At 38.9% G+C, this 23912-nt stretch overlaps 6 protein-coding genes and 1 non-coding gene across 10 annotated transcripts; 4 read left to right on the forward strand and 3 right to left on the reverse strand.

Moving 5' to 3' along the window:
- Positions 1-239: 239 nt before the first annotated feature.
- Positions 240-5629, forward strand: Kap3 (kinesin associated protein 3). The gene is made up of 16 exons (XM_071777248.1): positions 240-462; positions 912-1029; positions 1120-1288; positions 1357-1563; positions 1726-1862; positions 1942-2454; positions 2537-2705; positions 2835-2935; positions 3016-3234; positions 3312-3477; positions 3603-3728; positions 3811-3915; positions 4044-4129; positions 4212-4398; positions 4481-4571; positions 4675-5629. Exons 1-16 carry the CDS (start codon positions 437-439, stop codon positions 4808-4810), a joined length of 2556 nt encoding a protein of 851 aa, XP_071633349.1. The 5' UTR covers positions 240-436; the 3' UTR covers positions 4811-5629.
- A 153-nt stretch (positions 5630-5782) lies between these two features.
- On the reverse strand, positions 5783-8120 carry LOC139812445 (ribonuclease P protein subunit p40). Of its 2 annotated transcripts, none has more exons than XM_071777272.1 (7): positions 7969-8120; positions 7528-7679; positions 7301-7445; positions 6802-6966; positions 6521-6646; positions 6238-6430; positions 5783-6152 (listed from the first exon to the last, which is right to left on the reverse strand). In XM_071777272.1, exons 2-7 carry the CDS (start codon positions 7645-7647, stop codon positions 5819-5821), a joined length of 1083 nt encoding a protein of 360 aa, XP_071633373.1. In that variant the 5' UTR covers positions 7648-7679; positions 7969-8120; the 3' UTR covers positions 5783-5818. The 2 variants fall into 2 exon arrangements, with proteins under 2 accessions (XP_071633373.1, XP_071633374.1); XM_071777273.1 differs by lacking the exon at positions 7969-8120 and adding an exon at positions 7826-7918.
- A 185-nt stretch (positions 8121-8305) lies between these two features.
- On the forward strand, positions 8306-8378 carry Trnam-cau (transfer RNA methionine (anticodon CAU)). The gene has a single exon. It is a non-coding gene; the product is annotated as a tRNA-Met (tRNA).
- Positions 8379-8604: 226 nt separating this feature from the next.
- On the reverse strand, positions 8605-11764 carry LOC139812443 (RNA-binding protein NOB1). 2 transcript variants are annotated; one of them, XM_071777269.1, is made up of 7 exons: positions 11436-11764; positions 10924-11047; positions 10583-10715; positions 10126-10337; positions 9600-10059; positions 8970-9304; positions 8605-8883 (listed from the first exon to the last, which is right to left on the reverse strand). In XM_071777269.1, exons 2-7 carry the CDS (start codon positions 10993-10995, stop codon positions 8623-8625), a joined length of 1473 nt encoding a protein of 490 aa, XP_071633370.1. In that variant the 5' UTR covers positions 10996-11047; positions 11436-11764; the 3' UTR covers positions 8605-8622. The 2 variants fall into 2 exon arrangements, with proteins under 2 accessions (XP_071633370.1, XP_071633369.1); XM_071777268.1 differs by having other exon boundaries at positions 10924-11079.
- Positions 11765-11945: 181 nt separating this feature from the next.
- Positions 11946-14002, forward strand: Fadd (fas-associated death domain protein). Its single transcript, XM_071777278.1, has 5 exons — positions 11946-12559; positions 12702-13068; positions 13146-13337; positions 13412-13542; positions 13662-14002. The coding sequence occupies exons 2-5, from the start codon at positions 12744-12746 to the stop codon at positions 13794-13796; spliced, it is 783 nt and encodes a 260-aa protein (XP_071633379.1). The 5' UTR covers positions 11946-12559; positions 12702-12743; the 3' UTR covers positions 13797-14002.
- Eif4e4 (eukaryotic translation initiation factor 4E4) lies at positions 13995-16040 on the reverse strand. Of its 2 annotated transcripts, none has more exons than XM_071777279.1 (4): positions 15882-16040; positions 15146-15327; positions 14705-15022; positions 13995-14626 (listed from the first exon to the last, which is right to left on the reverse strand). In XM_071777279.1, the coding sequence occupies exons 1-4, from the start codon at positions 15909-15911 to the stop codon at positions 14512-14514; spliced, it is 645 nt and encodes a 214-aa protein (XP_071633380.1). In that variant the 5' UTR covers positions 15912-16040; the 3' UTR covers positions 13995-14511. The 2 variants fall into 2 exon arrangements, with proteins under 2 accessions (XP_071633380.1, XP_071633381.1); XM_071777280.1 differs by lacking the exon at positions 15882-16040 and adding an exon at positions 15464-15621.
- A 1984-nt stretch (positions 16041-18024) lies between these two features.
- LOC139812131 (uncharacterized) lies at positions 18025-23845 on the forward strand. The gene is made up of 2 exons (XM_071776753.1): positions 18025-19767; positions 21003-23845. Exons 1-2 carry the CDS (start codon positions 18073-18075, stop codon positions 22920-22922), a joined length of 3615 nt encoding a protein of 1204 aa, XP_071632854.1. The 5' UTR covers positions 18025-18072; the 3' UTR covers positions 22923-23845.
- The last annotated feature ends 67 nt before the right edge of the window (positions 23846-23912 follow it).

Here is a 23912-nt window from a genome sequence, read left to right on the forward strand (position 1 = left end):
AAAAAGAACAAGCTGCTTCTTTTTTTAGCAGTGGGCGCGTTCAGCAGACCAAGCTGCTGAGTAGCAGTCGAACGTGATTGGCTCTCACTTTTAGAACCAACCAATCAACGCAGAGTGTTGATAAGACGAACTCAACAGTTGTGTCTGCTGAACGCGGCCAGTGACGTCTCTTCGGAGATTCTCGCGCGAGAATCATGTGAACGGGGCTTGAGCCTGCTGACGTTCTGCAGCTACGTTCACTCCATTCGACGCGCAGCGACGCAGCCGCTGTCCGCGCTTCTGCTCTCCGATATTTCCGACGGGTTCTCTCTCCATGGAGATGGAGTAACTGCGAATAAATTGACAGGGAGAGAGTCCGCGAGTTGTACGCGAACGGGCGTACTACGCCCAGAGGAATATTCTACTCGGGAATTCCAGCAAGACATCGAGCGATAAAATGGACGAAGCGAAATTTCTGAAGAGGTAAGGGGAGGGCTGTCTGCTTCTGCATCTGTCAAACGATCTGTCAGTCGTCTGTCAAATATGATTCTTTCACGTAGGACGTGTCTTGAAACGTTCGATAAACGATAATCTCGCGTAAATGTTGTAAATATCTCGTGGAATTAAACACGAAAAAAATATTTAGCTAAAGAATTTGCTGCTATATATACGGACAACTAACATTTTTTGCTGCGAGAGCTAATTAATTTTGCAATAATAGCAAAACCTTTTGCTGCAATAGCAAAGTTCAGCAAAACTGTTTGCTATTGCAACAAAATGTTTCGCTATTATTGCAAAATTAATTAGCTCTTGCAGCAAAAAATGTTAGTTGTTCCATATTTAACAAATAGATTTGCTGTTGCAGCAAAACCTTTTTTTCCGTGAATTGTAACGCGGCAGATTTATATAATTCTCATATTCGACGTTTATAGGAAAGTGAGATCCGGGACGTTGGACGTCCACCCGACGGAGAAGGCTCTGGTGGTGAATTACGACGTCGAGGCATTGATATTGGGGGAACTGGGAGATCCCATGCTTGGCGACCGCAAGGCACGTATTTTCTTATTTCACTTATGTGAAGAGATATAATTGACTCGCAATTGATCTGAGCTCTATTGATACATTTGCCCTTGTGTACAGGAATGCCACAAGATAATCAGGCTGAAGAGCTTGAACGCGGACACGAATGTTTCTCTCTTGGCGAAGGAGGTGATGGAAAAGTGCTCGTTGATACACGAATCCAAGTTGCACGAGGTCGAGCAGTTGATTTACTATCTACAAAATCGTCGGACCAATGACATCGGCGCAGGTAACGTAACGCGGTTTTTACGTTTGCAGAACCCTAGAAGTTTACTTTGAACTTTTTAATTTTCGTAGGTAGCGGTAGTAATTCTCAGCCGCCAAGACCGGCGTCGACGAATTCAATGATCACGGAGAATAGCGAGATTGAACGTGCGGTCATTAGTAACGTCGATAGTTATATCGAGTTATTGTACGAGGAAATACCGGGCAAGATTAAAGGTTCATCGTTAATTTTACAATTAGCGAGGGTACCTGACAATCTTTTGGAATTGACCAAAAATGGTAATCCTCGCGTTATGTACCTTCTTCTATAAATAATAATTTCTGGATAATAATTTTAATTTTTGACTCGTGTGACGATGAGAATATTATATATAGCGTTGGAAATATTTCATTTTGGTTATAATAATGTTATAATGAAGTTATTTTTTTGTTCTCATACAGAATCATTGTTAAGTGCATTAGCTCGAGTCCTGAGAGAGGATTGGCGGCGCAGCATAGAATTGTCTACGAACATCATTTATATTTTCTTTTGCTTCTCAACGTATAGCCAGTTTCATAATATCGTGCTCGAATACAGAGTAAGTTGCGAATGCTGATGAAACTTTAGATAATCAAGTACCTCTAGAACTACATTCGAATTTCTGTTTTCCTGTACAGATTGGTTCTCTTTGTATGGATATAATCGATTTCGAATTACGTCGCTATGACCAGTGGAAGGAGGACATGGAGAAACGCCGGAAACAATTTGAGAACACCACCGGTCTAACGTTTTTCCCGGCGAGCAATAATGACAACTGTGATAGGAAGATCAGGATCATCGACGATATTTGGAATATGGAGGGTCCGTTGGATTATGAGGTGAAGAGACGATCTGCGGAGGTATCTGTGACTGTATCCGAGAGTGACGTTAAGAAGCTGAAGGAGGAACTTGAGAAAAGTCGCAAGAAGTTCAAGAGTTTGACCAAGAAGCAAGAGCAGCTGCTGCGAGTTGCATTTTATCTACTCTTAAATATTGCTGAGAATGCTATGGAAGTCGAAAGGAAAATGCGTAAAAAGAATGTCATCGGTATGCTGATTAAAACGTTAGACAGGACGAATACTGATCTGTTGATCCTGGTTGCCACATTTTTGAAGAAACTATCGATCTTTCGCGAAAACAAAGATCTTATGGTAAATATTAAATAATATTTTATATAAATCTTCAAATATCTGCGTTATGTAACAATATAAATTTTTCATATATTGTTTATAGGCAGAAGAAAATATTATAGACAAATTACCGAGGCTCTTACAAAACAATAATCCCGATCTTATATTAAGTACCTTAAAATTGTTATTTAATCTCTCTTTCGATGCTAAATTGAGAGCCAGAATGATTAGAGTTGGTATGTTACCAAAATGGATAAAATTGCTTAGCCAAGGTAAGATTTCTTTAAAAAGTAACTAAGGAGATGTATATAATTCCTTTTTTAATATGAAAATGTGTAAAATAAAGTTTCTACATGATATCTATTCAATATATTTATGTGTCGTTAATATTATGTTCACAGCTGACATAAAAAATAAGAGCACGATTGTGGGACTACTCTATCATGCAAGTATGGACGACAAAGTGAAAGCAATGTTCACAAATACAGATTGCATTCCTATGGTATATAAAAATCTATGAAATTTCGATATAAACTTAATAAGCTTGAAATTTAGTTCACTACATTTGTACGTTTTGTTTAGATAACAAACATGATATTAAATTCCGAGGACGAACACGTAAGATCTGAATTAATAGCGCTCGGCATAAATTTAGCCATCAACAATAAGAATGCGCAACTGATGGTGGAAAACAATCGTTTACAAGGTCTCATAAAAATCGCATTTAGAAATCAAGACGCCCTCGTGATGAAGATGATTAGAAATATTTCCCAGCACGATTCGACGAAAGAAAACTTTGTCGTGAGTTGAAACATTAACACGTTAAGGATTATACAATAAATATCGATCATCATAATTTGCTCGTGTGTATTTAATAGGAATTTGTCGGTGATTTCGCTATGGCCCTGACTCAGTCTGATTCTCAAGACTTTGTACTAGAAGTAATCGGCGTGTTAGGCAATTTAGAATTGCCTGATTTGGATTACTCTCAAATCATTCAACGCTGCAATCTTATACCATGGATACGTAATAATCTGGTTCCAGGTACGATCTTTTTTTTTTAATCTCACATTGCTCTTCTTTTTATTTAATGTTAATAAGTAGAATTGAGATAATATTAAATCTTACTCTAGTTAGTTTGTTATACACGTTGTCTTTTATATCTACAGGTAAGGCACAAGATGATATAGTTCTTGAGATTGTCATATTTCTGGGTACTGCAGCTTACGATGAAGATTGTGCTCGTTTGTTATGTAAAGCTGATATACTTCTCTCTCTTATCGAACTCCTTAAAGGTATGTATTGAAACGCAAAAATCGTGCAGAAAGCCGTATTTCCAAATGCAATAAGTATTCACAATAAATCATATCATTACAGCCAAACAAGAGGATGATGAAATGGTTTTGCAAATTATTTATGTTTTTTATCAAATTGCAAAACATGATTCAACCCGAGATTATTTGATTCGCGAGACTGGTAATGGTAATATATAGTCAATTTTCTCGATCGTTGGATCCGTTAAAGACACACAAAATAACACGGCAAATATACTTTGCGAATATCTTTAAACTACATGAATAAATTGTGGAAAATTGTGATGTTATTTGCAGAAGCCCCGGGATATCTAATCGATCTGATGCACGACAAAAATCCTGCAATTAGAAAAGTCTGTGATACGTGCTTAGATGTTATTGCCGTAAGTATAACTAAAAACGCGAATGAAAATTCATTTTTTCGTTTTCATATAAATAACATGCCAATTATTCGAACTATCCTAGATGTGCGACAAGAATTGGGCGGCCCGCATAAAGGTGGAAAAGTTCCGATCGCACAATCAGCAATGGCTGGAAATGGTCGAGTCTATCGGAACAGATTCAATCAATCATATGCTACCGGACGATGACGATAGTCTATCTCCGTTCATTAGCGGTGACCTACTAAAACATACTATATTATTTCCCTCTGGTAATATATTTTTTTATGTTTTCTTTTTTTTACGAAGTTATTATCTGTCACAGCTATATAATAGACTATCATGCTCGCACAGGTAACGCGGCGTCATTTAATGCAGATGACGGATTTTCAACTATGAAAAATTCATCGGAATCATCTGAAAATCCCAGTCGACCTGTCAGTAGGTACGTACTCGATGACGCATATGTACTTGATCCAACGGTGCAGTATTAATTCTAAATAAATGAATTGCGATTACGCGAGAAACTAATTATACTTATATTTTAGGTATCGAGATCTCGATGAAATAGGCGAACTCGTGGCTCGTTCTAAGTCTCGCATGTCCGTTGCTTCAGGTATAGAGGATTTGTATTATAATTCTAGAATGAAATTCGGTGATTCGGATTCCCACATTTTAATCTGAAGATTAATTCAAACGTTCTGATATAGATATGTGACTTAACTTTTGACAAAAGATGCCTAGGACATTTTTCATTATGTTAACGTCATATATATGTTCAATGTAAAAAAAAAAACAAAGAAACGTTTGCTACTATTTACAGAGACATGCCTGCTTAAACTAAAGATTTGATTATATATAGACTGCTTTGATCTCATAGTCAAATATCCTAGTTTAGCCTTTTATTTTTTTACGTATTATCTTTTTACATCTTAATTTATTTATAAGTGTCAGCTTTACACTGATGCGCATAATTTTATTACGTTGCAAAATAATAGTATTAAGTTTATTCGAATTTATCTTGTGATAGGCTTTGAGGCAGTCAAAATAGTGTGGTAATGTATATGTGGTTAATGTAAAATTAGTATTTATGATAGTTCAGAGGTCTCTCGTAGTATTTATATTGTTAATATCGGTTAATAAAAAGACAAGTGGTGTATGAAAATACCGAACAGTTTAGAGCAACGGTAGAGATGGAATTACCTATATTCTGAGAGTGAAACGTTTTCTTATTCATTGCGTGCAGCATATTGTGCAATATAAATATAGGCGTACTTATATTTAACTTCTACATATATCTTTTTCACTTTCTTTAGAGACTAATCAAATATGTGTACATTCTGTGTTGTCTTTCATTTTTCATTGCACCTCTTGTCCCTTCGTTATTAACTTATCACATTTATATTAATGTAAGATGGTATTTTACTATATCAACCAAATGCATGACTTATAGCCATCAATTATCCTCTACGTGATAAAATAAAATTATGATTGAATCTCGTAGATCGTCAGTGTACGCTGATTTATTTAAAAAATTTTCCTTATAATCCGATTCCTTATTCAATACGAAACTCTCTTTCGCTTGATTTTGACCTTTGATTGTCTGGATTGTCAGAGTTTCAATATTATACTTTAGTAAAAAAAGAAACTCAGACCTAGTGTAAAATATATATTTATTGACAATTTAACAATTTACTTAACTTTGTTATTAGAGCTTAAATTTCTTCGTATAACGGCTTCACCTTTAGGTCGAAATACGATAGTATAACTATTGTCTCCGTCAGTGAAGAACATGTGCTCTTTCAAATCGAAACTAACGGGACTGTCTGCAAATCCTTGTACGTCTAAACTAACCCACTGCAAAGTATTTCGCGATAATACATATTGTTTTAACACATCATACATTTCTCGTATCTTTTTTCGTGTAAAGAATCCAGTCCACTGCAAATACTGCACCTGTCCGACATATATAGAAGGAGAAGGGCACCGGTATGCGTTTGCATAATCGTCCTCTTTTTCAGTAGACCTAAAAATATTATAACTATCACTGTGTCATATTCCTTCAGTCTTACCATTCGTAAAGAAATATTTAAAAACGCGAACGAACGTACAGATCACCATCAATGCTGAAAACTCCAAGCCACTCGAAGAAATCGGTATCAGTCTTACTGCATCTATCTGCGTAAGTAGGAATCGTTAATGAATATTTAGTCCTTTTTTGGGAAAGTTTCTGGTGACAAAGACAGACGTTATAATTGCGGGTGTGAAACCACGCCGCTACAGATGACGGGCACACGTTGATCTCTGAAATATTTAAATAATTGTGTAAGAAGGGAATGTATATGTAAATACTGTAATACGTTATTTATTATAGAAAGGCAGAAGTATGTGTACCTGGTGAATCCCATGATACTATAACATCAAATGTCTGTTTGAGTCGTTCTTCCAATGCTACTCGAACTCTTTCATAATTCTTCTTACCAGGAATAAAACTATCATTTGTTAAATCGATTCTCACTACTTTGGATTATATAAAAAAGAAACGTTCAAATTTATATCAAAAAAATATACATTCAATTAAAATAGACTATAAATAATACATACATATGTCACATTGTACAATGTAATTGTAGGATGTAATTCATTGCTCAATTATATTATTTGCTCGGACTTACTGTAGCGCGTATGAGGTTTGTGGCTGAAGGCAAAGGGTTTCCCTTCTAAACCAAGTGCTTGGTAATCATCTGCCAGCAAAGAGAGTACCAAGCGTCCAGTCGGAGTTAGACAAACGGAATTCTGCAAGTCTATTTTATTTTCTATTGTCAGAAGATTAATTTCCCCTGAAATTTGAAATGCAGATGTTAGTAGAAACATAAGAATATAATTAAGAGAAGAATATATATGTGTATCTTGAGAACTTGACATATTACGTACTGCATATAACTCCATATCAATTTATAAACTTTAAAATTGACAGACAAGAATTCTCATTAAGTGTAAAAGTAAAGATATTCTGTATCATGTTTTTTTTTTATTTTGATTAGCTTGAAGAAAAAAATGATTTTTTTTCTGTAGGCAAGTATGTACTACGTGTATTTTATTTCGCAATTAGTAGATACTACACAAATAATGTAAGATACACAAATATGTAAAAAAAATCAATAATAAACTTGCCTTTCTTTACAAAAGCCTCGATGAACTCTATGTTTAAGAGATCACTGACGCGCAGCTTATTTATTCGATAATAATCTGTATCCTCCGACAGACAATTGTGTAAACTTTGAGGAATGGTAACGGTGTCGGGAAGTACCACGGATATCTGGTAACACAGAAAACACTTATTACTATCAAGGTATCGTCTTACGAACTGAATCTTGAAAAGAAGTTATTAGCAAGTTTACCGAATGATTGAAGTAATGATTCTTCACTGCCACAGGCACGTCTGCTTTCCTATAATCTATCGTTTCCACGGAAGTGTGGTGCGGCGGTGGCTCGAGATTCCATATCTCTGGATATAACATGTTTCTTTTTTTCTATCGTAGCTTTTCTTTTCCTAGAATATAACAATCATTACAATTAGATTTAATAAAAAATTCACGATTCAATATTTTTCCTCTTAAAATTCCTAAAATATGTGACAAGATTGAGAATTCGAATCTTTCGTTTGACATGCAGCTGTCTTATCATTAAAATATCTACCGTTTCGAATAAAGTACAACAATGTAATGGTCAGAATTATGATGTAAAAAGACATCAATATAATGTAATGAATAGAATAAAATGCACTTTAATGAAAAATGATATAATGTAGTATTATAATGTGACGTAATGTAATAACTCACAATGTAAAAATAACTTTTTAAATGTAAACACAACACAAAATATCCGACACACCACGTGGTCGTCTCGTGCATATACCTAACTTAACCTAATCTTCAATCGATTAATCGAAGCTATGATGCGTGGTGGGGAGTGGGGGCCATTTTTTTTTATTTTTCATAAATCACTTAACTCTTTACATACTGCAATAAGTGATCTATTGTTCTGGCTGTCGCCAGTGAGAAATGTTTTTGAGGGTATTCCTCTATCCTTCTAGCACTTTTGATTAATCAATCGCACTGAGAATGTCATTTTTATGCTTTACCTAATATTGGCGGACTTAGACTAAGTAGCACAAGAGCCTCGGTAGCGCAGTAGGCAGCGCGTAAGTCTCATAATCTTAAGGTCGTGAGTTCGATCCTCACCCGGGGCATTTTTTTTTTTCAACGTAATTTTTGCAAAAACGAACATGATAATTGCTAAACAAAGTTTTTATTACGTATATAATAAACTGTTATAAAATTTATATTATAAAAATTATAATTATGTGACATAATTAAGTAGGTATACCCTCTTAAATGCAGAAATGGAAATATTTACAGGAACATCTAACATAAGGATAAAGGATGATCGTGAATTCTCGAAATGACAACGTTGACTTAACAATTAAATAGTTTTTATTTTCGTTTCTTTTTGGATTCATTAGGGTTTCTCTTCATCCAGTACTTGACGGCACCGTCCGGTCTTATGCCCAGCATAGCCGACTTCGAATTTACATCGCGCATAACAAACGGAGAGTATCCAGCTATGTAATCGTCGTCGAGCGGATTATTTTTTACGCGCGCCAAACGTGACGGGCGTTGATCCGGCATCGGTTGATCGTCGCATAAAATGGGATTGTTGGCGTGTTTTCCACCCTTCGGCATCGGTAGCGAAAACTGAAAAATTTCGTCAATTTTACTTTTGCCACCTTTCGCATTCGCATAACTCGATGGATTACATCGGAAACTAGTGTACAGCATACCTTCTTTCCCTTGGCCGAGAGAGGTTTCCGAAAATTGATGTGAATCTGTTGTTTCCCATTCTCATCTAACGTGACCTCGACTTTCTTCAGCGTCCTGTTACCGCAGTGCGGGCAGAAAATCTTCGTCATGACGCTGGTGGTTTTGAAACAGGCGTAACATCTGAATATGAACGTTCGCATCTGTTTAATCACTCTGCCATCCAGTGCGACCACATTCAGTCCCATTTGCATGAGCACATTTTGCATCGCGAAATCCATCGTTAAGCATGCGACGGTTGCAGCTTTTTCTTCGAGAATCTCCGAGTCCATTTGCTTCTTTATATTGGAAACATTCGCTGTCAAAAGAGAAATTATTTAAAATTAACTTCTTGAATATATTTATGTACTTATGCATAGAGTGATGCATTGTTTTGTGTGAGAGCAGTTGATTAATAGTCGCGGCAGGAGTTCGATTTCCATTCTTATCTCATGTATGTCTTAGTTTTATACGAGGTTGATTGGAGATTTTAAAGATTTAAAAAATGAGAAGGAATATAAGATTAATGGTAATTAATTTCAAAAATCCATATTTTAACTGTATATACTTATGCATTCTTATTTAAAAAAGTTAATAGATAAAATTAAATTTACCTGGTGTGATCCAACCACTGTCGTCGTCGTCATCGTCGTCATCATCGTCATCATCGTCATCATCCTCGTCATCCTCATCTTCATCCTCAGACGATTCGTCACTTTTGGACGTATCGACAGGAGCAAGAATGTCATCCACAACACACTTGCCCTCGCTCTCACCCTCTACTTCTAAATCAGTTGGATTGCACTTTAATTTGGAAAACTTATCAGCTAAATCAACCGTTTTGTCTTCGTCATCTGACCCAGCTGTTTCATAATCTGACTGTGATTCGTCTGAGGATGCAGATGCGTAAGGAGTACATTGTTTTTCCGTGTCATTTATCTCTGCATCATTCGTTGCATTATCTACCGCCGAATTACTTATAATCTGTATGTGTGTGATATCTTTTTCAACATCAGTCTCTTCCGTATTATTTGAAGCTTCTGCATTGTTATCCACGTCCGATTCTTTTCTCTCCTAGATACAGAATATAAATTTAGATTAATAAAGTACATGTATACAGAAACAATTAAAATATCTTACCCTTTTCTTCGGCATGTAGAAACCAACTGGCAGTTTAGGATCATCTCCGCTCGGTTTATCTTCCGCAGATTTAATGGTCCTTATCGTTGGAACGTCCTTCAAATGTGCTGTCCCGACTTTCTCTTTTTCCAACTGATACGTGAGCGCAATTACTTTGATGTCAGTGGCAGACAAGCTGATGTAGTCGCCGCTTTTCTTTGAAAATTCAGTCACTGTAAATATATTAAAAATATTAGTAACATAAGTACATAGAAACATACAGTATATATATATATCGTTTGCTGCGTGTATGACACATACAGCGCTTTCGTTCCTCGTGTTAGTGATAAACTGTCTTAAGTGGAAAGAGAATTTGAAAAAAAAGAAATGACTACTGCGCAACAATAAATATACGCTGTATTCAATCATATGTCTTCTCGTACGTACAGCCACAAAGATGCTAATGAGCTTTATTTACCAAATTTAATGTTTTCAGCAAAAGCCTCCTGAATCTTCAAGTCGTACGGCAGTACGACCAATCTTCTCAACTGCCTCTTGCTCGTGATCTCGTCGACGACAGCCTGTTCGGTCAAAATGTTGACTCCAATGTCCTACAATTAAATTTTGTAAATTAAAATTTCGCTAGAAACGGAGGGGCTAGAATATATTTATACGTTGTATTTTCAATAAAGCGATACTCGAACAAAATTACATCTTAGTTGCAAATACATTGATGAAACACACATGTACACAGCTTCTTGGTTAGAATTAAATATCTTCGCCTTATACGCATAAATTTATATCTCACTCAATAATTACCTGCAAGGCAGCATTTCTTATGAAAGCGCTTGTATCGACGATAAGATATTCCACTTTATTCCTATTTTCCATGATTACGCACGTGGCCCACGTGAGTAATGCCTCGTACAACGTGTGTATACCACTGCGACGAGCGAAATAAGTATTTGGCTCTCCCTGCTCACAGGACGCGGCAATGGCAGCAATCGGCAATGCGGGGAACGAATTGAAATAAGTGCGCGAACTCAAAGGACAAACTTCAAAGTGAAAACGACCCCAACTCCGATTAACTGAATTGATATTTGAACGGCAAACTTCAGAGTGAAGATTACCCTGACTAAATTCCGATTAACTAAATTGCAGCTTAATCGGGGTCGTCCTCTCAGTTTAATTCAACCAGCAGGTTCCCAGGTGTCCAATAACAAGAAATACATATTTCTACATTGGTAAAATACCACAAATACGGCTCGATAAGGTTAATCACTCGATTTCAGTCGATTAACTTAATCGGAGTTTAGTCAAGAGAATCTTACGTCGATCGCAACGCCGCGTCGGATAAGTCCACGTACGAATTGAAATAAGTGCGCGAACTCAAATGACAAACTTCAGGGTGAAGACAACCCCGACTCTGATTAAACTGAAACTGGAGTTTGAACGGCAAACTTCAGAGTGAAGATTACCCTGACTAAATTCCGATTAACTAAATTTCAGCTTAATCGGGGTCGTCCTCTCAGTTTAATTCAACCAGCAGGTTCCCAGGTGTCCAATAACAAGAAATTCATATTTCTACATTGGTAAAATACCACAAATACGGCTCGATAAGGTTAATCACTCAATTTCAAGTCGACTAACTTAATCGGAGTTTAGTCAAGAGAATCTTACGTCGATCGCAACGCCGCCGCGCCGTGCAGCGGCAAAAGCGCCAAGCTGAACTACAAGTGGCAGCCAAGCGCCATCTAGCGTTGCCTCGCGCAACTAATCATCGGCCGAATCACAAATACGGGAATGCGGCAAGCGGCAAGCGTCCAAAGCGGTGACCGCATTTTATATCGGGCAAATGCGATTGGTCACTTCCAATGGACTAATCAACGATTAAGTTAATCGGAGTTTGGTCGAAGTGGCCCGAATTCGATCAATTGAATAACCTCAATCTTTTGATTTGGTTCTGATTGATTGAGTTCTAATTTCTAATTTGCAATTAATTAGGCGGAATCTTTGACTTTGATCATCCGTTGAATAATTACTCGCTAGACGCTTTTCTAAAGCAAAAAGAAAGGCTTTACGAACGCGGTCAGTTGTTACTTGCGGGAAGAACAAGTACGATTGAGGAAAGAACCTGTCAATCTGTCATTAAACTGGAGTCAATCTGGACTTCCCGGAACTTACAATAATTTTGATTGTCGAGCGCTGATGTTTAGCAGTTTCGAATTTTAAGTTGTCACAAGTTCAATGATTATGCTTCACATGCATTATATTATGAGCATTAAGTACTTTATTAGATAACGAATTATTTATATTTAAAAATATTTTGTTGATAAATCGAGTGCTGCAGATTATATGAACCTATGAGAACTTGGCAGGATGCCAAAATTAAACAGCCTGGCGATAGAGCCTTTCAAAGAAGACACATTGTGAAACAAGGTGTAAAATACGTAAGGTATAATGTTTATAAAATTTTGAATAAAATATTTATTCGGAGTATTTAAATGCATTGTGCATTGTACTGAAAGAGAGTCTTATCCGTTCGAATATTCTTTCAAACTGTACTCTTATTTGTGCACATATATTATTTGTCGCAGAAATCTGGCTTGAAAAACTGAGTGTCTCTTTGAAAGGACAAGATGCTCGAGAGGTATAAGCTGCTTCGTCATGCCTTCCTTAGTGTAGCTGAGCCTCTCATTGACAGTGATGCCTTAGATCAACTGAAACTCAATTACGCATTTGAGATCGATTCAAAACGTAAATTGAGCCAGGTGAAGGATCTCAAGATGTTTATAAGATTACTGGAAAAACGGAATATTATGAGTTACAGCGACATAGAGCCATTTCGGTACATATCAAAGAGGTATATTCACAAGCCTGACTTAGAAAGCAAATTGGAAGATTATGACAGTTGGCTGAAGACTGTGCCATTGTTACCTTCATATAAGTATCAAAGTGACGAAAGTGAGTATTTTTTAATTAATTGTGTGCTTTTGCACACTTCTGCAATTTGGAGCTAATACGTTACCTCTCTACGACAGTCTCGGTACTGCCGTCAACTTCAAAGTCTACAGGCTCAGAGTCCACGTGTAATTCTATGTACAATTTGTCTCAGTCATCAATAGAAAGTACAGCTAAGTTATTCAGTAATAGTACGCAGACGTTACAGTGTAATTCTGAACACGAAGAACAATATAATCTTTACAAAAGAAAAAAATTGCTACAAGAAACAGGTAATTTTTTAAGATCTTAAGTTACAATATTTTTATTTTTCTTTTCGTATGTATAAATGTCTTTTTTTTCCTAGTGTTGCTGCAAGTCAGAGATAGGCTGGGTCGATCTTGGCGAGATGTAGCTAGACATTTAGGTATTAGAGAATATGAAATTGATGCTGTACAAAGTAAATATCCTTATGATTTGAAGGAGCAAAGCTACGAGGTAAGATTATGCGTTTAGAATAAAGATTTTGAATATATATGCATGTGTGTGTGTATATATATAGGCATATATCTAAAATACACTTATATTGAACTTGAGACAATAATTTCTGTTTGTAGATTCTGAAAATGTATATGTCGCAATGCAACACGGAGCAATGGGCCATAAATTTGATACGTGCTTTAGAAAAAGGTAGACGGAGAGATCTTAAGGAACTTGTAGAGGAATTAATATTGAAAGATAAGAATATATGATATCAATACGAAATCTTTCTACGCAAGTCTTCCGCCAGAGCTTGCCGAATTTGTGCCTTAACTTACCCTCTTTGTTAATCAAATGTGATATAATGTAATTATATATAAATGGGTGATGAAAGAAACTCGATAGTATATCGAGTAGATAATTTAATGTAGATATTATAGGTGATATAAATAAAGGTACGAGAGAGCATATGCCAGTACACCTTTTTGATATTTATAAGAAAATCTCGAGTATAATTGCATGTGTGCCTTACTACTGTACAGAAATATTACAAGAGGTTACAAGGATTTATTCTGTTGAAAAACGAGAGGTTGCACAAATTATATCGAAACATATAAATTTGTCCTAGCCATACAGTGTTATCAGCCACAAAAAATACAGCAGCCCGCGCGTATCTCTCTTAAATTATATCTGTTAACTATATAAGCTATATTCCTTAAAAACTAAATTTCTATATTAATAATATGCTTATCTATTTCGCTTTAATATATGATTTATTGATTTTCATTTAGTCTCTGTCGTTATTACGGAAACATAACTACAACGACGACGTAACGTGCTTTCGAAAATGAAAATTTTATTAATTTCTTTCCTTCAACATAATGCAAAGATATAGTTTCACACAATTATATCAATATCTAATCCGGTGACTTTTGAATCAACATATTTTAATGAACTCAGGGGGTGATATCATAAATTTAGCGAAATTTAAAGTGTATAAGTATTTTTTGTTTGACTGCCAGCTTTGGCCGCGGTATCTTTATGTACCTGGTATCCCATGGTCGTTTTAGACGTAATCCTTAATCTTTCCTTCAGTTTTCGGCTAAAATCGTAAAAGTGTCGATAAGCTCAAAAAAATTCACAAGAGTCCTGCTGCAGTAGTTTGCCCAAATTCCCTTACCCAATTTCCATAACACTATCCGCGCAATCCGCATTCGATGTCCAGACACCGAGTTTGTCTCCTTTTGGCCTGACATTTACAACAGCTCCGCAAACGTCGTCGGAAAACTCGTTGAAGGCTTCCCCGATCATACAGAGCAGAATTTCTAACCAAAAATTATCTAGATCCGTAGCCCTTTGCTTCTTATCTAGATTTATTAGCCATCGTCCGCCGTCCTTGTTCTGATCGTCCTCCCACATAGGCCGAATTCCTTGCTTAAACATGCTATAGTCACAACCTTGCCTTAACTCGGAGGCTGTCTTTATGTGGTTGTATAAGCTGTACATAAAAAAAAAAAGATTCCTTTGTTGTAATTCACGTTCGTAAGTTTTTAACGTTTTTTTTTTATACGCCGAAGAAAGGAGGAAAGAAAGAAAGAAAGAAGAGAAACAGCATAGCTACCTCCAGAAATCCTCAGCTGTATCGAAGCTCGTTATCTCCCGCTGGCTCTCCTCCCATGATTTATTCCTGTCGGGCTCGTAATACCATAAAGTCCACGTGTTTTGCAGCGGATGCTTGATTAAGTATTCGGGTGGGAACTCGCCGGTGCTCGCTACTTCCGTATTCTGCTTACGATCGATTTCCTGAAAAAGATGTTTACGTTTAGGTCGCCGTTCATCCCTCGGCATCCCCGCAGAATCACGATGGAAGGGTCGACTCCAGCGGTCACGGCGAGGGGGTGGGGGGAAGGGGGGCGACCTTACGCGTGGCCGGGCTAACCTGTACGGCGGATCGCGTGCGCATCGTCTCGCCGGGTCGGTTTCACGCCGCCTTTCGCGATCGCCCCGCGGTATTTCCGGCGTAACGGCGATTATTTATAGATGACGAGGGGGAGGGGGGGGGCGACCGGCTGCGGCGGGGCACCTTCGCGAGCGTGAAAAGCGTCGTGGACCTCGCGGCTCTAGGACACTTTCTACACGGCGAACATTCGGAGTAACGTGGAGGCCCGAGGCGGTGGAAGAGGCAGAGAGGGACGCGGAGGGAGAAGGATATGGGAAGAATCCGCCGGGAAGGAATCGGCCGCCCGCACGCGGGCGGGAACGCCGTCCCCGGGCGCGCCGTATCCCGCGGTGCGAGATCGGCGTTCCCACGCTGACGCGACGCGTTCCGTCGCGCGCCACGCTTTCGAAATACTTGCCTCGATTTCCTCCGTGATGCTCGTAGCCATGTCACTCCAATATGCACGCTCGCTCGGCTCGCTCTGTGAAAGCCGCGAACTGGCAGCGGAGGCAGCGGAGAGCGGAGCATCCGTGACATATGTCCGTTAGCAGCGCTCCCCGTCGGCGCTGCTCGGCACTGCTCGACCGAAGTCAGATGCTTCAAGCGATTTTATTATTATTAGATAAAAGGGATGGTTCTCTTTTGTCATTTGATGGTACATACGAGCACGCACAGGGTTTTACCCTCACAAAGTTACCTGGAGCAAGGCTCGCCAGACTTGTATCCAAAAAGTCGATTACGCGGTTCTTGAAACGAGGTGAAAATTATAAAAGTGAACAGATTTACTAGATTTCAACCAATGAAATAGATAAGCTAATGAATTTCCTCACTTTTGTAATTTTCACCTCGTTTCAAGAATGAACCGTAATCGACCCCCAGGACGGCCCAGAGATAAAGAAAAAAATTCATGATATACTATATATTATTGAGCGATCGTCATTGAATGGATAATATTATGTGTATTTGAATAATCAGCTCAAAGTCGCTTGTATCAGAGAAATTAGAAAAATTAGCAGAGAAAATTTCTCATCCGTATTTCACACGTGATTAGGTCATTTTGTCTATTATCAATTTGAATTCCGAGGAAAGGATTCTTTCGCGTATGTTACAAGAGATAAACGCGAACGCGACTTTTGGCTCGGTTTAACGATATTTATGAAGAAGCTACCCAGGTAGCATTAATGTCTAAAAGACATCATAAAGATGTCTTTAAGATGCCAGAAATCTTTAAAGATGTCTTTATGATGTCTTTTAGATATTAATTGCTACCTGGGTAGGCGACTGGGTTACCATCACGGACCAGGCTATACAAAACACATAGAGTATATCAGATGAATAAAAAGATGACAATTGACAATGCATACCCGATAACAAGGATAAGGATCAAAGAATTGCGCAATTTTATAATTAAGATTCAGGGAATGGACAATGTAAACTATAACACTGTGCATTATTTCGTTTGCGAAATCTCTAAAAACGTTACGTGTTAAGAATTTTCGGTGTGTCGCAGATATAAATCGCGCCTGAATATATATATTTTTATAATGATACAAATAAATAAGACTGCAGTATTTTCGCGTGATTTTTGTATTCTGAATTGATTAAGATTTTTAGAGGACATCTTTTACTTTCGCGAACGGCGCCGATATCAAAATGTTTGCTGCGTTGTCGCAAGCTTGATTTCCCCTTACGCTAAACGTCGGAGGCGCGAGGAAGGATTGAATTAATCGCGAAGTGACACTTGCGAGAATTAGACTCGGTTCCCCATTATTCTCCCTACTGACATTAGGAGATTCATTCAACCGAACGATCGGTTTGTCTTATACGCAATCGGCGGCTGAAGCGCGATAATATAAGTAGTGCATGGTTGAAATGGCAAATGTATATATCGTCGTATTTGAATTATTCGAGTACAGAAGGACGGATGGAAAGTGTCACGCGCGATATTATACAACCGCGTCCACGCTTCCGAGAATGCAGTCGCGCTAGTTTCTCAGCAAGTAACGATAATAATCAATGCCAAAAGTCACGCTGCGCTATCTAATCGCTAATGCACGTAACAAAGATTTAGCCATAATTGTAAGGCCGTAAGAAAATAAACCAATCACATACTACGTTTACGCGAGCGTTACTTTTGTAATAACTAATTATCGTAATAACTTACGATAATTTACTCGTTTACGCGGAGTAAATTATCGTAAGTTATTACGAAATCCCGTTTACGCAAAAGAATTATTGTAAGTTACTACAGAAGTAACGCTCGTGTAAGTCGATTATACTCCTCGATTCTGGGGAGAAACGACAAGTTATTTAATAACACGAGTTTATTGCCTGATCGCCGACGTCGTCGTCATCGTTGCGTCGTCGTCTGTGAACCACACTTTTCCTATATTTGCAACTTCGACACTTCATAATCGACTCCTCTTCTAAGAATGCAGTCGCGCTAGTTTTTCAGCAAGTGACGATAATCAATGCCAAAAGTCACGCTGCACTATGTAATCGCTAACTCTCCACGAGATGTAAAACCCGTAATTGCAGACATTGCAGTTGTGTCCGTATCACTCCGTGTCACTCGGTTAGGCGCGTCGACTGATTCGAACTCTCTCGCCATGTCGCGGTTTCTTCTGCTCTTTTCGCAAGTCTTTATCCTGTTTCTCTCGGCGCGAGCCTCGTCGGAGGTGAAGGAGCCGACCTGCCAAGACAACGGCAACGTTACAACGTTACAACGTTTCGGTTACAACGTTTGCCACTACAAGGGGGTCCTCATCGAAGTGACGCCGCAAAGTCGCTTCAAGGACCGCCTGAACCTCATGAACCTGGGTCTCTTGGCGATTCAAGAGAATGCCTTCAAGAACGTGTCGGCGACATACTTGGTTCTGAGTAGCAACCAGATATCCGTGCTGAAGAGAGAATCTTTCCGCGGTTTGCCCAACTTGGAGAGCCTCTCCTTGGACGGCAATGTGGTACCGTTATCGGGGTACTTGTTCGCAGATTTGAGACACCTGCGGTTGCTGTCGTTGGGGTCCAACGAGATCAATTCGATACCTAAGGACTCGTTCGCCGGGCTGTCAAGCTTGAAAAGTCTCTCCCTGGGTGGCAACGATATCGAAGCGATCGAGGTGGAATTCTTCTCGAGTCTTAATCCCGGACTGCTGTTCCTTTGGCTCCACAGAAATAAAATCTCTCGCGTCGCGCCGGATTCCTTCGCCGGGTTAACCGAATTGAATAGCCTCGACTTGAGCTACAATCGGCTAGAGGACTTGCCGAGCGGTGCCTTTCGAGGATTGAACAAGCTGGAGTATCTTTACTTAAATAACAATCGGATAACAAGCGTCTCCAGGTCGTTCCTTCGCGACTTGGTCGGTCTGGAGAGACTCTATCTTCAGCAGAACGGGATCAGCGCTCTCGAGCCGGATACGTTCAGGGATCTATCTCAGCTGGAACAACTGGACCTGAGCGGAAACAAACTGTCTCACATTGTAGTCGGCACTTTTGCCGGGCTCTCCAATCTGGTAGACATCACGCTGTCCGACAATGGCGTCCACACGGTCGACAATGGCACTTTCGCTGATCTCGTCAAACTGCGAGGTCTCTACTTTGATGGCAACAACTTCACCGAAATCAAAAATGAGTTCCGCGGTTTGCCCAACTTGAAGTACCTCTCCTTGAACAGCAATGTGGTACCGTTATCGGGATACATGTTCGCGGATTTGAGACACCTGTGGTTGCTGTCGTTGGAATCCAACAAGATCAATTCGATACCGAAGGACTCGTTCGCCGGGCTGTCAAACTTGGGAATTCTCAAACTGGATCACAACGATATCGAAGCGATCGAGGCGGAATTCTTTGCCGGGTTAACTGAACTGAATTGCCTCTGCTTGAACGACAATCGGCTAGAGGACTTGCCGAGCGGTGCCTTTCGAGGATTGAACAAGCTGGAGGAACTTTACTTAAATGACAATCGGATAACAAGCGTCTCCAGGTCGCTCCTCCGCGACTTGGTCGGTCTGAAGAGACTCTATCTTCAGCAGAACGAGATCAGCGCTCTCGAGCCGGGAACTTTCGGGGATCTGTCTCAGCTGACACAACTGCACCTGAGCGGCAACAAACTGTCTCACATTGCAGTCGGCACTTTTGCCGGACTCTCCAATCTGAAATCCATCTATCTGTCCGACAATAAGATCCAGACAGTGGATAATGGCACTTTCACTGGTCTTGTCAAACTGCGATATCTGTTCTTCGGTGGCAACAACTTCACTGAAATCGACAAAGAAGTCAGCGGGCTCCCATATGTCACAGTTTATTAATAAAAGGTCTTAAAGATCTGTTTATACCTCACAAAGGGACAAAACTTTGACTTCTTGAATTTTGCTAAATTTTTAGTACGTTACAGTACACTCCATTCACTAATATATAAGATACAGCAACGGTCCAATGCGCAATAGTTTATTAAATATTAATGTGGAAAATTTTTGTTTTTATATTAATAATAAATAAATCATGCTTATTCAAAGAAGTTGCATTCATAAAATGTGCAAATTCGTAATGTATCTTAAATGTTTCTATGATAGATACTCTTCAAAAACATGTACAGATTGTGATTATAATCGATAGTGCACAAAGTGACCAAAGATTAATTGTCATGGTATGTATTTTTGTTGCTGTGTATGTAAACAATTACGGACAGGAAAAATTTTAAACATTAATATTTTATAAACTATTGCGCATTGGACAGGATTACTGTATCTTATATTAGTGAATGGGATGTACTGTAACGATCTGTTTATACCTCACAAAGGGACAAAACTTTGACTTCTTGAATTTTGCTAAATTTTTAGTACGTTACAGTACACTCCATTCACTAATATATAAGATACAGCAACGGTCCAATGCGCAATAGTTTATTAAATATTAATGTGGAAAATGTTTTTTTGTTTTTATATTAATAATAAATAAATCATGCTTATTCAAAGAAGTTGCATTCATAAAATGTGCAAATTCGTAATGTATCTTAAATGTTTCTATGATAGATACTCTTCAAAAACATGTACAGATTGTGATTATAATCGATAGTGCACAAAGTGACCAAAGATTAATTGTCATGGTATGTATTTTTGTTGCTGTGTATGTAAACAATTACGGACAGGAAAAATTTTAAACATTAATATTTTATAAACTATTGCGCATTAGACAGGATTTATTACTGTATCTTATATTAGTAAATGGGATGTACTCTGTAACATAAAAATTGAAGAGGTCAAGGGTTGGTTATCTTCTTCTAAGCGTTGAATGCTTCCCGACATAAGAAATGATAATATAACGAATAAGATTGATTCGTCCGTAGCGATGTGGCGTTCGGGCAGCCAGTTGATCTTCGTATCGTTATCGTCGTGAATTAAAACTACACAACTCCTGTATCTTCAATTTTGACATTTCGTAATCGACTCCGCTTCCGAGAATGCAGTCGCGCTAGTTTCTCAGCAAGTGACGATAATTAATCAATGTCAAAAGTCACGCTGCGCTATCTAATCGCTAATAACTCTCCACGAGATACAAAACTCGTAATTGCAATTGCGTCCGTGTCACTCGGTTAGGCGCGTCGACTGATTCGAACTCTCTAGCCATGTCGCGGTTTCTTCTGCTCTTTTCGCAAGTCGTTATCCTGTTCCTCTCGGCGAGGGCCTCGTCGGAGGTGAAAAAGCCGACTTGCCAGAACAACGGCAACGTTACAACGTTACAACGTCTTGGTTACAACATTTCCCACTACAAAGGGGTCCTCGTCGAAGTGACGCAAATCGAAGACCGAAACGCGAACCTCATTTACCTGAACCTCTGGGCGATTCGAGAGAATGCCTTCAAGAACGTGTCGGCGACAGGCTTGGATCTGAGTAGCAACCGGATATCCGTGCTGAAGAGGGAATCCTTCCGCGGTTTGCCCAACTTGGAGAGCCTCTCCTTGAACGGCAATGTTGTACCGTTATCGGGGTACTTGTTCGCGGATTTGAGACACCTGCGGTCGCTGTCGTTGGGGTCCAACGAGATCAATTTGATACCGAATGATTCGTTCGCCGGGCTGTCAAAATTGACATATCTCGACTTAGGTGGCAACGACATCGAAGCGATCGAAACGGAATCCTTCTCGAGTCTTAATCCCAGACTGCAGTTCCTTAAGCTCAACAAGAATAAAATCTCTCGCGTCGCGCCGGATTCCTTCGCCGGGTTAACTGAAATGAATAGCCTCGACTTGGACTACAATCGGATAGAGGACTTGCCGAGCGGTGCCTTTCGAGGATTGAACAAGTTGGAGGATCTTTACTTAAGAAACAATTGGATAACAAGCGTCTCCAGGTCGCTCCTTTGCGACTTGATCGGTCTGAAGAGACTCGATCTTCAGCGGAACGAGATCAGCGCTCTCGAGCCGGATACGTTCAGGGATCTATCTCAGCTGGAACTACTGGACCTGAGCGGAAACAAACTGTCTCACATTGTAGTTGGCACTTTTGCCGGGCTCTCCAATCTGAAAGACATTAAGCTGTTCGACAATGGCATCCACACGGTGGACAATGGCACTTTCGCTGATCTCTTCAAACTGCGAGATCTCTACTTTGATGGCAACAACTTCACCGAAATCAAAAATGAATTCCGCGGTTTGCCCAACTTGAAGTACCTCTCTTTGAACGGCAATGTAGTACCGTTATCGGGGTACATGTTTGCGGATTTGAGACACCTGTGGTTGCTGTCGTTGAAATCCAACAAGATCAATTCGATACCAAAGGACTCGTTCGCCGGACTGTCAAACTTGGGAATTCTCAAACTGGATCACAACGATATCGAAGCAATCGAGGCGGAATTCTTCGCCGGGTTAACTGAACTGATTTTCCTCTACTTGAACGACAATCGGCTAGAGGACTTGCCGAGCGGTGCCTTTCAAGGATTGAACAAGCTAGAGGAACTTTACTTAAATGAAAATAGGATAACAAGCGTCTCCAGGTCGCTCCTTCGCGACTTGATCAGTCTGGAGAGTCTCTATCTTCAGCGGAACGAGATCAGCGCTCTCGAGCCGGATACGTTCAGGAATCTGTCTCAACTGAAAGAACTGGACCTGAGCGGCAACAAACTGTCTCACATTGTAGTCGGCACTTTTGCCGGGCTCTTCAATCTGGGGAGACTCTATCTTCAGCGGAACGAGATCAGCGCTCTCGAGCCGGATACGTTCAGGAATCTGTCTCAACTGAAAGAACTGGACCTGAGCGGCAACAAACTGTCTCACATTGTAGTCGGCACTTTTGCCGGGCTCTCCAATCTGGAAAACATCAAGCTGTCGGACAATGGCATCCACACGGTGGATAATGGCACTTTCACTGGTCTTGTCAAACTGCGATATCTGGTCTTCGGTGGCAACAACTTCACTGAAATCGACAAAGAAGTCAGCGGCCTCCCACATGTCACAGTTTTTTAATAAGGTCTTAAGGTGATCCTAAAGCCGTGATCCTAGCCGGTTTTTTTCAGTTTTTTTCTTAGCACTAATCTTTTAATTGGCTTTATAGAAATGCAAAATTTTTGTCTAGAATTAAAGTACGCATCAAAATCTAGGTCATGGTGGTCGAATTTATATCAAAAACGAAAAAAAATTAATATTTTTTGTTATACGTGACGACCACCACATATAAATTCGACCACCATGACCTAGATTTTGATGCGTACTTTAATTCTAGACAAGAATTTTGCATTTCTATAAAGCCAATTAAAAGATTAGTGCTAAGAAAAAAACTGAAAAAAACCGGCTAGAATCACGGCTTTAGGATCACCTTAAAGATCTGTTTATATCTCACATACAAAGGGACAAAACCTTGATCTTTGTATTTTGCTAAATTTTTAGTATGTTACAGTACACTCCATTCACTAATATATAAGATACAGCAACGATCCAATGCGCAATAGTTTATTTAAATATTAATGTAAAAAATGTTTTTTTTTTTTATATTAATAATAAATAAATCATGCTTATTCAAAGAAGTCGCATTCATAAAATGTGCAAATTCGTAATGTGTCTTAAATGTTTCTATGATAGATATATTCTTCAAAAACATGTACAGATTGTGATTATAATCGATATATAGTGCACAAAGTGACCAAAGATTAATTGTCATGGTATGTATTTTTGTTGCTGTGTATGTAAACAATTACGGACAGGAAAAATTTTAAACATTAATATTTTATAAACTATTGCGCATTAGACAGGATTTATTACTGTATCTTATATTAGTAAATGGGATGTACTCTGTAACATAAAAATTGAAGAGGTCAAGGGTTGGTTATCTTCTTCTAAGCGTTGAATGCTTCCCGACATAAGAAATAAATAAATACATTTTTTAATCTCAACTTCATGCGTTATTATATTCGATGTTATAATATGATTTGAACTCAATTAAATCAACCATGACCATGA

Source organism: Temnothorax longispinosus, chromosome 4, assembly GCF_030848805.1.
Source record: "Temnothorax longispinosus isolate EJ_2023e chromosome 4, Tlon_JGU_v1, whole genome shotgun sequence".
Taxonomy (NCBI): Eukaryota; Metazoa; Arthropoda; class Insecta; order Hymenoptera; family Formicidae; genus Temnothorax; species Temnothorax longispinosus.